This window comes from Danio aesculapii, chromosome 3, assembly GCF_903798145.1.
Source record: "Danio aesculapii chromosome 3, fDanAes4.1, whole genome shotgun sequence".
Taxonomy (NCBI): domain Eukaryota; kingdom Metazoa; phylum Chordata; class Actinopteri; order Cypriniformes; family Danionidae; genus Danio; species Danio aesculapii.
In genome coordinates this window covers 39,687,998-39,702,758 of record NC_079437.1, presented here as the reverse complement: position 1 = coordinate 39,702,758, position 14,761 = coordinate 39,687,998, and the positions used below count along the sequence as shown (strand labels likewise).

Below are 14,761 nucleotides of genomic sequence, written 5' to 3'. Positions count from 1 at the left end.
CTTATTTGTTTCATTTCTGCTAGAATAAAAGCAGCTTTTAATTTTTAAAAAACATTTTATGGTCAAAAAGGTCAAAATTATTAGCCCCTTTAAGGTTTCCCCCCCCAATCTACAGAACAAACCATCGTTATACAATAACTTGCCTAAATTACCCTAACCTGCCTAGTTAACCTAATTACCCTAGTTAAGACTTTAAATGTCACTTTAAGCTATATAGAAGTGTCTTGAAAAATATCTAGTCAAATATTATTTACTGTCATCATGACAAAGATTAAATAAATCAGTTATTAGAAATGAATTATTAAAACTATTATGTTTAGAAATGTGTTGAAAAAATCTCTCTGTTAAACAGAAATTGGTAAAAAAAATAAACAGGGGATGAATAATTCTGACTTTAACTGAATGTTGATCCTGGAACATAATTTTTGTTTGAAAATGTAATCCATACCTATTCCCAACCCCTAAACCCAATCATAACTGTAAATTATTCCCCAAATCAGAGGGGAATAATAGCTGGAAAACAATCATGTAGAAGTGCATAAACTGTAAGCCTAAACTTGGTGGTAAAATGGTAAACGTATCCCTTGATTCTGATTGACTGATTGGAATATTGTTCCAGGATCAACATAGATGTTGATCGGGGAACATGCCCTACTTGGTGAAACCAGGTTGGTGTTCAGTGCACAATGACCAATGAATAAAAATAGCGTCACTTTGGAATCCTCCTGATTTATCAATCAGCCAAAATAATTGCACATTTCTAGAATTAGTAGACAAAGCCTATGCACACACAATCATAATAAGTTCTTTGTTCAGCACTGCAGGGACATTATATTGTAACGTGAAGTGTTTATGTTTGCTGGTGAAGACTGTCGAGATGTAGAGCTTCAGGCCAGTGGATGGTAGGCGGATAATGATCGGATGAAGAAGAACTGCAACATGACTCACCTGCCCCTCAACGATCCACTTGGAGATGGCTGTCTTCCCATCATCCCCTGCGCGGAACTTGAGCGTAGCAGATCGTGAACTGATCTTGGAAATAACCAGATTCGATGGAGGCCCGGGAAGCTCTGCATTGAAGGAGAGAAAACAAATCAAAAGCCTGAACTGTAAATAAAGCAAGAGTTAAAAAGTCAGTTCTAAACAACATCCGCACATCCCAACAATCAATAAACACAAAACATCCACAAGCATGCCTTCTAAAGTCAATAACATCCAACATTTCTAAATCATGACCGGAATATTTTTAATAACGCAGTAATTCACCAGGGACAAAGTAGGGGAAAAAAAGGAGATTTGCGATGCTTTTGAAGTGTAGAGATAAAAAGTCTTATTTGGTGCGAGAAACCTTTGATGAAATTACACTGGAATTAAATCAAATAACAGACGATAGTCTCGCATCTGCCCGAAATCCCCACTGAGACGTGTAGACGTCTGTTTCCCTAATGTCTCACAATATGCAATTTATCAGCAGGCATTATGGTTTTGGCTTGGCGTTCAGCCAGTTCAGCATTTGCCTGCTCTCAGCCAGAGAAAGTCTGCCTTAAAGCCGGGACAGATGAATATTTCTCCTTCCGTGCCACATTTGATTTATAACAGCGCATGGGCAACAACTTCGCAGTTTCTGAGCAGAAAAGGCCAGCTTAAAAGATCATAATTCATTCCTATATTACTTGTGGATGGAATTCATGCAGAAATAAGGAAGAGCAGACTGGGTTGAGTTTCTTTTACAATTGTTGTTGTTTGTTTTAATAGTTCAGTATATTCCCGTCAGAAACTGTTAGCTGGATTTATCCATCCACTGGGAGCAAGTGTTATAAACAGGTCAGCTGGGTCTTACAACCTTTGACTTCAAACCCTTATAAATCAGTGTAATCTGGTATTTATTATCATTTCACATGCATTCTGAATCAATTCTGTTCTCTACTTTAAACCTTGTGCATCTTTATGGACATTTTTCTCTTTCATTTTAGGTGTGCTAATGCAAACAGATTAGATTTTTGGTGAATTTTTATTTACAATTGAAGAGTTCAGATGCAAAAACCTCTAAGTGCCATCTGAATTTTTCTCCTAAAATTTGTATTTTTGTCAGGCTACTATGTATAAGTTGAGTAATTTCCCTTTTACGTCAATTAATGTGTTATTTTCATCGCCTTTTAATGTAAAATTAGTGAACATAAATATTGGAGTCTCGGAAAATGCTCATTTTAGAAAACATTTTTAGATGGCACTTAAATGTTTTTGCATCTGAACTCTTCATTTTAATATCACAACCACATTTACTTTCATAAACTTATTTTACACTAGCTTCAATTCCGTATAATAATTCTAGAAAGAGAAAAAATGGCCAAAAATATCGGTAAGAAAAAAGTCAAAGAGTTTAGTAAAGCAGCTTTCACACTGGACATGGAAAGCACTGTGCTATGAAACCCATTCATTTTCAATGGCTTGCGCTGAGCAAAAGCAAAAGACAAATGAAAGCAAAATATAATGAAAAGAAAAAGTTCAAATTAGCTCAATATTCCGTTTTGTGGATATTCAGCTTTTGTACCTGAATATTTATTCATGTAATAACAGAGCAAATAACGTGCCGACAGGACATTTCTATGTAGTTTACTTGCTCTTGTTGCTTGCAATAGCAATCATGTGCTGTCATGACTACACTGGTAAAATGACACCTCATGTTCAGTATCAATAAACTTTAATTGCCAATGAAATGTGGCTATTTTATTGGCATGTATTTCTTTCAAGCAGCATAATTTAAGTTATGGAGTGACAATACAAAAAAATTGCAAAGCATTTTTGGTTTTGTGTATATCCACAATTTTTGGTTTTGGACCAGAATTTTCATTTTGGTGCATTACTAAATGTAGCTTAGTGAAACAAAAAAAGCACTTTTTAAGGCACAAAAAAGCATTTTAAAATAAATATAATAAATAAAATAAATATAAAAGTAAATAAATACTAAATACTAGCAAAAAACTTTAAAAATTGCATTTTTAGTGTTTACTAGCAGTAGCATTTTTTTAGTTGACTAGTCGACAGTCTTAACCTATTTCTTATTTCTCATTCATTCATTCATTCATTCATTCATTCATTTTCTTTTCAGCTTAGCCCCTTCATCAATCTGGGGTCGCCACAGTGGAATGAACCGCCAACTTATCCAGCATATAATTTATGCACCGGATGCCCTTCCAAGCTGCAACCCATTACTGGGAAACACCCATACACTCATTTATACACATACACTAGGGACAATTTAGTCAACCCAATTCACCTATAGCGCATGTCTCTCGACTTGTGGGGGAAACCGGAGCACCCGGAGGAAATCCACATGAATACGGGGAGAACATGCAAACTCCACACAGAAGAGCCATCTGACCCAGCCGAGGCTCGAACCAGCAAACTTCTTGATATGAGGTGACCATGATACCTACTGCACCACCGTGATGCCTATTTCTTAAACTAGACAATCTAATTTCAAGAGTTCACACTTAGATATTGTTTGACAACTGTTAGCAGGTTTGGCATGCTGTCCCGGGAGAGAACCCTGAGCTCGGAGATAGGTGAGCCCAGGGCTCCCGCCTGGTCCATAGAGCATATGCGGGGAGTACGAGATCAGGTGGTTCTCGATAGCTCCCTGTGATAAGAGGAAGAAAGGAGGAGGAGATGGGGTGGATGGGGGGTTTCTTCGGAAAACGAAGATAAGAGAGTAGTTCAAGCTAGGCTACTTATAGTGAGTTGGGGTTAATCTGATTGGCTAACTAGTGAATGTAGATGAGTGGCCAGCTGCAGTCAATCATATCACGTGCTCCTCTCGAAATTAGTTTGAAAACTTCACTTAAGATGACACAGATACGACAAAAATATTGTTCATCTCTGGCTGTATTATTTGATGGTTTGGAATGTAACTGACAGACCACATCATGCAATTCCCTAACGCATGTAAACTCAAGCCTCAAGGCATGCTATATTTTTAATTCCCTAGGTTTAACTGACCTGGTGGCACTCCAGACGAAATGGTGGATGAAGTCACAGTTCCTACGCCCGCCTCCGTCATCGCGGCCACTTCCAGTGTGTAGGTGGTAAGAGATGTCAGACCCGTGACCTTGTAGTCCAATGTGGTGTTGGCCAAATTACGTGCCACTCGCGACTGGTTGTTTCCCTGAACCTCCCATGACACCAGATAACCTGCAAAACAGCATCGCATTCAATGAAACTCCAGAAGTCTTTGGAGTTTTACACACCTTATGGCTCAAAACCCATGAGGATGCACCAATTTGGCTGTCTCGTCTATTCGGATGACAACTGGCCAAAGCGGGAGAAATTTTCCAAGAGGTCTTGAACTTGAAATAAACAATCTCTTTTTAACAAACAAGGTGGGTGAAATGGGGAACTGCTGTAGTGAGTTGTCTAGACCCCGGTCCTGCCCCCTAACCCGCATCTAACTGAGACTAATAGCCAGCAGAGATCCTATGTAATTTGCTGTTTATTGGGAGTATTTTCTCCCAGAGTCAGCACTGTTTCCAATCGCTGAATGTCCTTTTCCATTGAGGCGCTCATAAATCAAGCTTTGCGCTGGGAGAGTCTGCTGGAGAACAGGCACAGGCAGCATTCAAAGAGCAACAATGCTGTGTACATTGATATAGACAGGAGCTATTTAGGCTAATGTATGTCTGATCTCATTCGTCTCCGTACTCTCAATCCACATCCAGAGCCGTTCCGCTGCTCACTTGGCTTTAATCTATGTCCAGTATCAATCTACCACTGCCTCGTTAGTAAGCATCTAATTCTTTCTCTGCATTATTGAGACTTCACTCAGAAAATGTGTTGTCCTGGATATATTTCACAGTGAAAATCAAAAGACACGAATTATAAATGATAATTTATTTTTAGGCTTTTTTTTAGGAACAATTATAATAATAACAACAAAAACAACAACAACAACAACAACAATAATAATAACAACAATAATAATAATAATAATAATAATAATAATAATAATAATAATAATAATAATAATAATAATAATAATAATAATAACAATAATAATAATAACAATAATAATAACAACAACAATACTATTAATAATAATAATAATAATTCTTAAAATATTTTAGGAAAAGAGGAAAGGGGATTTTAAAGATAATCTGACTATTTAGGAAATACTATACCTTTTTAAATTACAGTTAAAAAGGTATTTTTAACTGTAATTAACTGTAAAAGGTAATTTATTTTCTTATTTTAGGTTTGAGGGCAAATTTTCTAATGTATATATATTTTAAAACTATATATATATACATATTTGTGATGGCAAAGATGAATTTAACCAATTACTCTAGTAATAAGTGTTGATTATCTTTCAGAAATAACACAAATATGCTGATTTAGAGCTCAACAAACTTTTTTAATTCATAAGGTCTTCATAGTCTTCATAAGGTCTTTGCACACTAAAGTCTGACATTTTTCGCATGCATTTTTTTTCCGGATTCATACACTGTAAAACCCCAAAATTAAGGTAACTTAAACCATTTGAGGAAACCGAATGCAACAAACCATTTAAGTTCAAAAACTAATCCTAATGAGTACTGTGAACTTAATCCATTTGAGTAAATGAAGCAATTTAAGCACTACAGTAAAACCCAATAAATAATGACAACTCAAACCAACTGAGTACTGTAAAACCCAATAAGTTAAGGCAACTCTAATCGTTTGAGGAAACTGATTGCTACAAACCATTTGAGTTCAAAAACTAATCCATTTGAGTACTGTGAACTTACTCCATTTAAGTTGACGTAATGAGGTATTTAATTAACCCATTACTATCAACACTGAGTTCAAAACTCTTTTCAAATAAGTAGAATTAACTTTCAGTCAATTTTGAGTTAACTACACTCATTTCATTTGATAAAGTTGACTGTTGGGTTTTTTCAGTGTATACGAAAAATTCGTCACGTAAACAAACCTTGCACACTGACTCCGATGCGTATTAATTAATCCATTACGAAAAACACAAACCATTTCGGAGTCAATTCAAGCAGTGATACTTTGTTCTCCTCTGTTCTCCAAAATAGAAGAAGAAAGAGGAATAGTATATGTACTGTGTTCATCCATTAAGCATACTACATAGAGAGGAAGGAGAGTTCAGCTCATTATCAAAGAGCTGCGCTACAATTATCCCAGAATGCAAAGTTTATTTAAGGAAATCAGTGAAATTTTGATACATTGCTTGTGATACTTCACACATTCGCATACATAAACAAATCTTGAACAGAAACAGGTAGTACCTATAGACATTATAATAGACAGCAGCCGCATTGACATGTTGAAGCAATGGACCGAAAGTGGACCATGCTTTCTATTATAATGTCTATAGGCAGTACGTCAAATGTACACACACACACACACATTCACACACCAAGCAGCAGCAGAGAAGAGGTGCACCAGTCACTGAATCCAGCATATAGTGGTTCTCAACTGTCCGCCACATTCTGTCTTCATTTTATGCACTGTGTTTGTCATAAAGTTATCTGTAGCTCAAATGACGGCATTCTGTATTTAGCTTTCACTTGTACGCTGGCTCTGAACTGTCAAAACACCTGTCAAAGCACTTTTCGGATGCGAAAAGCAGAAAAATGTAACCCGGTTTCAATTTTTTTTTATGACAAACAAAAGTTTCGGAGGCTGTGTGTCAATACAATTGACACAACGTGAGCTCAAATGTAATTTTTAACGTGTGAAAATGTTGGACAAAAATTTCGGATTTAGTGTGCGATAACCTTTATTCTTATTAATGTTATTATTAGTGTTGAAAACAGTTGTTTTGTGGCCAGTTATAAATTATAAACTATATTCAAACAATATAATGTATTCTTGCTAAATTAAATGACAAATTTCTTATATTAATGAATTAACGATTATACTACAGTTATATGATATCTTTCATTTTCAATTATTCATTCATTCATTTTCTTTTCAGCTTAGTCCATTTATTAATCAGGGGTGGCCACAGCGGAATGAACTGCCAACTTATCCAGCATAACCGCCAACTTATCCAGCAAATGTTTTACACAGCGGATGCCCTTTCAACCGCAACCCAACACTGGGAAACACCCATACACTCTTGCATTCACACATATACACTGCGGCCAATTTAGCTTATTCAGTTCACCTATAGTGCATGTCTTTGGACTGTGGGGGAAACCGGAGCACCCGGAGGAAACCGGAGGAAAGTACATGCAAACTCCACAGAGAAATGCCAACAGACCCAACGAGGGATCGAACCAGTGACCTTCTTGACATGAGGCGATCGTGCTTCCCACTATGTTCCCACCGTGATGCCCTAATTTTTAATTATTCTATATAAAATATTAAATTACTTTCACATAGCATATAAGTCTCTGTTTTATTTAATATCTTTTGATATTTGAACAAGTTTTGTGAGTTTCACACTCATGTTATTGTGTCATGTTATAATATTATTTAAAAACTCAGGCCTGTGGCTCTTTTGTTTACGGTTAATGTTAATTAAAAATTTTACCGTTTTTTTTTTTTATTCCTGGTGACTAGGAATCCACCATAATATGGATAAAAAGCACTCCTGAAATGTTAAAATACATGAACATAGAAGGTCATGCAGAGAGTACCACACACATACACAAACACACCCACACACAAGCATCTTTTACAGCTGTGCAACAGGGAGCGAAAATTGTTTCTGCCAACTGAGCGCAAACAACAATGCCATAATTGCCTTTGTGCAAAAACTCAATGAAGTGTTAAATAGAAGTGTATCCATTAATAAAGCTATACGAACACCCAAGAGTTGCCAAATGAAAATGGAGCTCCTTTACAGGCTCACCTGCTCCGTCTAATGCGACGTTCAGCTACATTTAAACAGAGGGGGGCAGATTAGATTTCATTTAACAGCAAAGACAAATCTAATGAACAATTCATCATTCCCAAAACCTAGTTTTACCAGATGCTGGAGCAAAGCAACTCTCTCAGGTTTACAATGATGCTGAGTTTCAGCTGGATTATTTGACATATGATATCAGCCTGTTTTTTGAAAGCATCATAGCAATAAAAAGGTGAAAAACACTGACCAGTAACGATGCCATTTTTATCCACCGGTTCCTCCCAGCTCACTTTCAGAGACGTGTCCAAAATCTCGGTAAAGCTCAAGCGACCGACAGGCCCTGGAACTGAACACAAACACATATTAATGATTGTAAACTCTTGCTATTGTAGACTTATTATAGACTAACTCTAATTGTGAACAATGTGAAATACATTAATGTGTTATTTAGTCGCTTTATAATGGATCGCAACAGTGATCCTGGTGTTTTAATGTTTTTTTTCTTGTGTACATACTTTACCTGGTAACATTTCCCTCTTAAATATCTAATTTCTCACTTGCAGTGTCACAGATGCCTGAAGACATTGATATAATTATATCGGCTTGACCCACGGAGCAGTATTTGTGCTTAAATCTGAGCAGTACTTTAATTAATGTGACTTTTATAAGACATGCTGTTATTTGGTATTTTATCACCCCCAAACTACCCCAGCAGTCTTCCGGAGCAAGAGCACTGTGTCATGAATCTGCTGTAAAGGCCAAAAGCTGAAGGTAAGCTACATATATTCAAATAAATCCTGCCAGCTGAAGAGCTTTTTTTTAATGTAATTTGACTTTTTCAGTAATTAAAATAAACATTTTGTTCTGAACTATTCTGAAAAACATAATTATCTCGAAGCCTCCATTAAAATGAGGATTACAAAGGTTCATGCAACATACTTCATCTCTGGTTTGCAATAACAGCAAATTAACATATTTATTTGTGTGGAAAACTCCACAGCATTATAAAAGTTGGTCTTTTTTTAATGGTTTTAATGAGTATATACAGTAGTGACCAAAAGTGTACACTATTTGTTTTCAGTGACCCTGCAAGTTTAATTAAAGCATAAAAATCTGAGGAATGTGTTATACAGGGAATAAGAACTTGGTTATAGAATGTAACTGAAGAAAACTGGAAAAAAGCCAAACTATGCCTTATCATGTCACAGTTATTATTATTGTAATATACAAAAAAATACACTGAAAGAAAAAAAAACAGTAAAATCAAGTATGCAATGACTACAATATAGTTAGTTATTAATATTTCAGATTTTACACATTTAAGTAAAGAGTCAACTTTAATATCTCAGATAACTTCTGTGAAAAAAGTTAAAAGTAAAATGTTAAATTATCATTCAGTGTAACAGATATGTTAAAAATAAATAGATTAAATCACATAGTTATTCTGACATGTCCATCATAATATACGTTAAAGAATTAAAGATCATGCTCATTTTTTCATTGTTAAAATGATTCAACGCATATTATACCCTGACAAATGAGTGAGAACTAATGATTTGAAGAATATAACAAGATTAAGAAGAAGAAGAATAAGAAGAGCGCAAGTATAAAGATTAAATTTGAGAATTAATTAGTATTTTGTGGCGTCACTATAATCCTTTTTTAATAATTTATAATGTGTCATTGAATGTTTCTTGTTCCAAATGTGATTGACAAGATTTGTTTTTGTATATATTAGAAGAAAAACCATTCGCTTTCATAGGAAAATAAAACAAAGCTAAATAAAATTGAGCAAAGAGGACAGGATTCATTCATTCATTCATTTTTTTTTATATATATTTTTGTTCAGTGATATAATTCTAGCCTGTGTTGGGCTGAACAAGTGCACTGAAGTCAGGTTGAATGTGAGGTGGATATGTGATGTAATGATCATCACTGAGAAAGAATCTGTATCTGGATTTGTTAAATCTGTTAAATCGTTAATCTGAGGTAATTAGTCCACCTTTATTACTGTGTAATTCCATACAAAGAGAGAAGCTGCCTGGTTGGTTCTTGTCACATGACTCGTGGTTTGCTCGCACCACTCTGAAATATTACTATTCTTTCAACTCGCAGCACCTGGAAAACGTGAGTGTGACATACCGCATATGCACCCCTTTCTATTTGCACGCTGTACATGCACGTCCCCATTTGAAATAACGAAACTGAGCCATGCAAAAGACGCTATATGTGAAAGTCCCCTTTTGTTGACTCACAATATCAGACCTGTGGATGGCTCTCTTTGTGGTTGAATTTAAATAAAAAAAATACAGTTGAAGTCAGAATTATTAGTCCCCTAAATTTTTAGGCCCCCTGTTTATTTTTTCCCCCAATTTCTGTTTAACCGAGAGATTTTTTTCAACACATTTCTAAACATAATAGTTTTAATAACTCATTACTAATAACTGATTTATTTTATCTTTGCCATGATGACAGTAAATAATATTTTACTAGATATTTTTCAAGACACTTCTATACAGCTTAAAGTGACATTTAAAGGCTTAACTAGGTTAATTAGATTAACTAGGCAGGTTAGGGTAATTAGGCAAGTTATTGCATAATGATGGTTTGTTCTGTAGACTATCGGGAAAAAATATATAGCTTAAAGGGGCTAATAATTTTGACCTTAAAATGTTTTTTTTATTTTATTTAAAACTGTTTTTATTCTAGCCGAAATAAAACAAATAAGACTTTCTTCAGAAGAAAAAATATTATCAGACATACTGTGAAAATTTCCTTGCTCTGTTAACATCATTTGGGAAATATTTAAAAAAGAAGAAAAAATCAAAGGGGGGTTAATAATTTTGCTTCACAGTACTAATGTCACGGTCACCAGTGATCGTAAGTCCCTAGATCGCTGGTTTGCACATAAGAACTACAAATCTGCTTGTAAATGGACTACATATTCAGTCATGCCACACACACACTCACACCTGCTCCAAGTCTGTACTGATTACTCACACCACCTGAGGATCGTCAAAGACTGATTACAAACACGATTTAAGCAGCACACACACTCATTCACATTGCCGAGTCTTGTTATCTGTATAGTGACATTTCAACGCGTTCTCCTAGTCTTGTTTTCCTGTGTTTTGACCCTAGTCTTGTTTATTCTTATTGTCCCTGTCTGCTGCCTGCCTTCCGACCTCTCGCCTGTTATAGTGACTACGATTCTAGATTTGCCTTTATACACCTGTTTGCACCTGTGTTGACCATTGCTTGCCTGACTGCCAAATAAACCTGCACGTGGATCCAAACTTCAGTTGTCTGTGTCACTTCCCGTGTTACAACTAAACATTACTTCACGCGAGACGATCAAAGAAGTCCAGCGGGCTGTAAAATGCCCAGGTCTGATTTTAATGCTTTGATACTCTTTCATCATGAATAGGGGTCATTTTGTTTTTCCACATTTATACATAGGACAGATAAATGACTGGTTCTAATTTTATGTAAATCCATCGATCATATTCTGAGCATCACTTTTATTAAGTAATACAATTCAGTCAGAGACAGAAACCCAACCTTGTGACTGTAACTTACTGTCCTCGAAAGTCTGCACTAGTTTGGGGGCACTGCGGGGTCCGTTCCCTGGTGTGGTGAAGCACAGCACTGACGTCAAGTACCAGCTGAACTTCCTCAGGCTGCTGATGTACCCGAGGTGACGTGTACCATGGTAATCAGGGGTAATGGTCACCACGATAACCTCCTCTGGAGAGCGTTCAGGCCATGCCATCAGCTGAGAGACAGACATTTGTGGACACAAAATACATTAAAAGTTCTGTATTTTGATGCTAAGGGAATAAGTAGAGGAGGAGAAAGGGGTTTACCTTGTAACCTTGATTAATACCGTTGATGAACTGTTGAGGCGGTGGATTCCAGGAAAATTCAATGGTGGTTGAGTTCACTGCTTTAGCCTCCACACCCTGTGGTGGCGCTGTAGGAACTACAGACAAAAACATGCTGTATGTAAGACTCATGTCCAACCCAAAAATCTGTTCAGATATTAAAAAATGCATAATTCCTAATAAAGTAAAAGAAACCAATTTTAAAATATCACATTGATATTATCCATCAATGATTTTATTAGTAAGTTTAAAGGAAAGATTTTCACCCTTGTGTTGTTTTTGTAAAGTGGAGCCGGAAACAATTCTCTATTTATATTTCAATTGCAGTTACACAAAACAGTTTTGGTCCCAAGTTTCCTTGCTACTTTTTGAAGTGTACATTTGCCAATCTAACCGATAAAATGATTTTATTTATGGATTGCAACTCTGGATTATTGGAAATGGACAACATAACTTAAATCCTTATGTTATTTGGAAAGTACCACATTCACAAAACAAAATGTATGCTACCTGTAAACTGTTTTTTATTGAACTAAAACAAATGTATGACTGCCTGACTACAGAGTAATCGCAAAGCTCTTAAGATCTCAATGGCTGAACAAAAATTATGTAATTAACGTACATGATCAAGTTTTGTTGTTAATTCCCTTGTATACTGATTTATGTATAACTATGTACTCCCTTGTTAATAATAAAAAAATGGTAATTTGGATTCATGTACTTGTTAATGCAAACATGACAATACTGATTCTGATGCCAATTGCTTTCTGTACAAAAATGTTACAAAACTGTATTTTTTATATATACAGTTGAAGTCAGAATTATTAGCCTCACTATGATTTTTTTTTCTTTTTTAAAATATTTCACAAATGATGTTTAACAGAGCAAGGAAATTTTCACAGTATGTCTGATAATATTTTTTCTTCTGGAGAAAGTCTTATTTGTTTTATTTCGGCTAGAATAAAAGCAGTTTTAAATTTTTTTAAAAACATTTTAAGGTCAAAATTATTAGACCCTCAAGCTATATATATTTTTCAATAGTCTACAGAACAAACCATCATTATACAATAACTTGCCTAATTACCCTTACCTGCCTAGTTAACCTAATTAACCTAGTTAAGCCTTTAAATGTCACTTTAAGCTGTATAGAAGTGTCTTGAAAAATATCTAGTCAAATATTATTTACTGTCATCATGGCAAAGTTAAAATAAATCAGTTATTAGAAATGAGTTATTAAAACTATTGTGTTTGGAAATGTGTTGAAAAAATCTTCTCTCTGTTAAACAGAAATTAGGGAAAAAGATAAACGGGGGTAATGGGTAATAATTCAGGGGGGCTAATAATTCTAATCTCAACTGTATATTATTGCAATTTAGCCCCTTTTGTATTGCAAAATAAGGTGGGTAATCTCCTAGTGTGACTTGTCATATACTGTAAGTTGTCATGTCAGTCAAGTTAAATTAGACTAATTAAATTTAGATTAGTTAATTAGTTCACAAGTTAATAAAACTAGAATGAGTAGAATCATTAACCAAGGGAAAGCAAAATACCAAAAAACAAGACATTTAAAAACACAATTAGAAGTCCTTGCATAGCACATATTATACAACTGGACAAATCTCTGTTGCATAACTCATTCGGCACCATTTGTCACAGACCTATGGATGAAGTGTCAATTTGCGCAGTTTATTTTGGAAATTTCGGTAAAGAATCTCATGGACTTACAGTAACACTGTGTGTTTACATGGCACCATTTTAGTGCAATAATACTGAGATTTTGAAAATATTTTGATTAGACTTTGTGTAAATGCAATACTTCTTCATACTGTATGATTAAGCTCATAATCATAGTAAGCACAACTGTATTAACATAGTTGGTGTACGCTGATTGTAATTGAAGTACACTGTTTGAAGTACAATTTTCATGTAAACACCTTAATCATGTTATTGCCATTCTGACCAAAGCGTGGATGTGCTCATGAGCGAGGCGGAATAGCATGCCATCTGTGCAATATGCTTTCAAAGCAGTTCACTTGTGTCTCGCTTGGTCTTCATTTGATAAGCTAACGGTCATCATGAATTTACAGAATAAATCCACGTAAATTCGACTGCTGTTGCCGACTGTGACCGGCAAAGACCCTTTTCCACACATCTCCACACACAGCTTCTCCATCCTAAGCTCCTGTGGTCAGGTGCACAAATGGAAAACTCTTTTGGGCTCAAGTTCACACAGCTTTATGAATGATATCTGTGACATTTTGAAACTTTCCCTCCACTCCGAAATGCTGAACTTTGTTAAACACAACTCACTGCCACCTCTGCTTCCATACTGACAAATGGCGAGTTGTCATGATGTGATGTGAAGACAGGGCACACAAACCCAGCTGAAGTGGCACTGCCATCACATTTTTCTATGGCGCCTAAAAAGCACACCATACAAAAGGGTTTTGCATTAACTTGCATAAAACTTCTCTTTCAATTTGTTCTGTGAAGTGAAGAATGTGGAAAACAATAAGAAAAATAACCCTAATTCTAAGGGTATAGGAATTTGCTTTGCTTCTTACATGTAAACATATTGGGATTAAGCCCTTACTCTAGTCATTGAACAGAAATTAGTGACATCATTCAGTATCTCAGCAACATAAACAACAATATCTGTCTGTTCATTGTCTAATAATGGCGATACTTAAATACTTTTCCCCATTCTAAATATTAGCATATTAGGTTGCTATTGATTGTTGAGATTTAATGAATCAGCACTCTAATGAATTAGAACCGCTTAATGTTCCACTTCTCCTGCTTCTAGTCTTGAAAGACTTCAGATGAAGCTTCTGAAAAGAGGGCTGTGAAAAAAATCCAGCTTTTTGTCCTGCTCTGACTTTACCAAAAATGAAACCGGCAATGCCTCTGATCCAGTGGCTCATTTGTAATGACTACCTGCATCTCTGACGTAACAGAAAGCTTTCAGCAAACAAGCTTTTCAGCCGTAAAGTTGACAGGTAGTGGGACACAGTTGATG

The 14,761-nt window shown here is 35.6% G+C and overlaps 1 protein-coding gene across 2 annotated transcripts in view; it reads right to left on the bottom strand.

Annotated features, from left to right (window-relative positions):
• sdk1a (sidekick cell adhesion molecule 1a) overlaps positions 1–14,761 on the bottom strand; it is a 637,737-nt gene that overhangs the window by 107,530 nt on the left and 515,446 nt on the right. For both annotated transcript variants that reach the window (XM_056453953.1, XM_056453952.1), the window contains 5 exons: positions 11,725–11,840; positions 11,438–11,633; positions 8,106–8,204; positions 4,000–4,191; positions 949–1,070 (listed from right to left, as the gene is read on the bottom strand). In XM_056453953.1, coding sequence (XP_056309928.1) covers positions 949–1,070; positions 4,000–4,191; positions 8,106–8,204; positions 11,438–11,633; positions 11,725–11,840 — 725 coding nt within the window. The remainder of the gene's footprint in view (positions 1–948; positions 1,071–3,999; positions 4,192–8,105; positions 8,205–11,437; positions 11,634–11,724; positions 11,841–14,761) is intronic.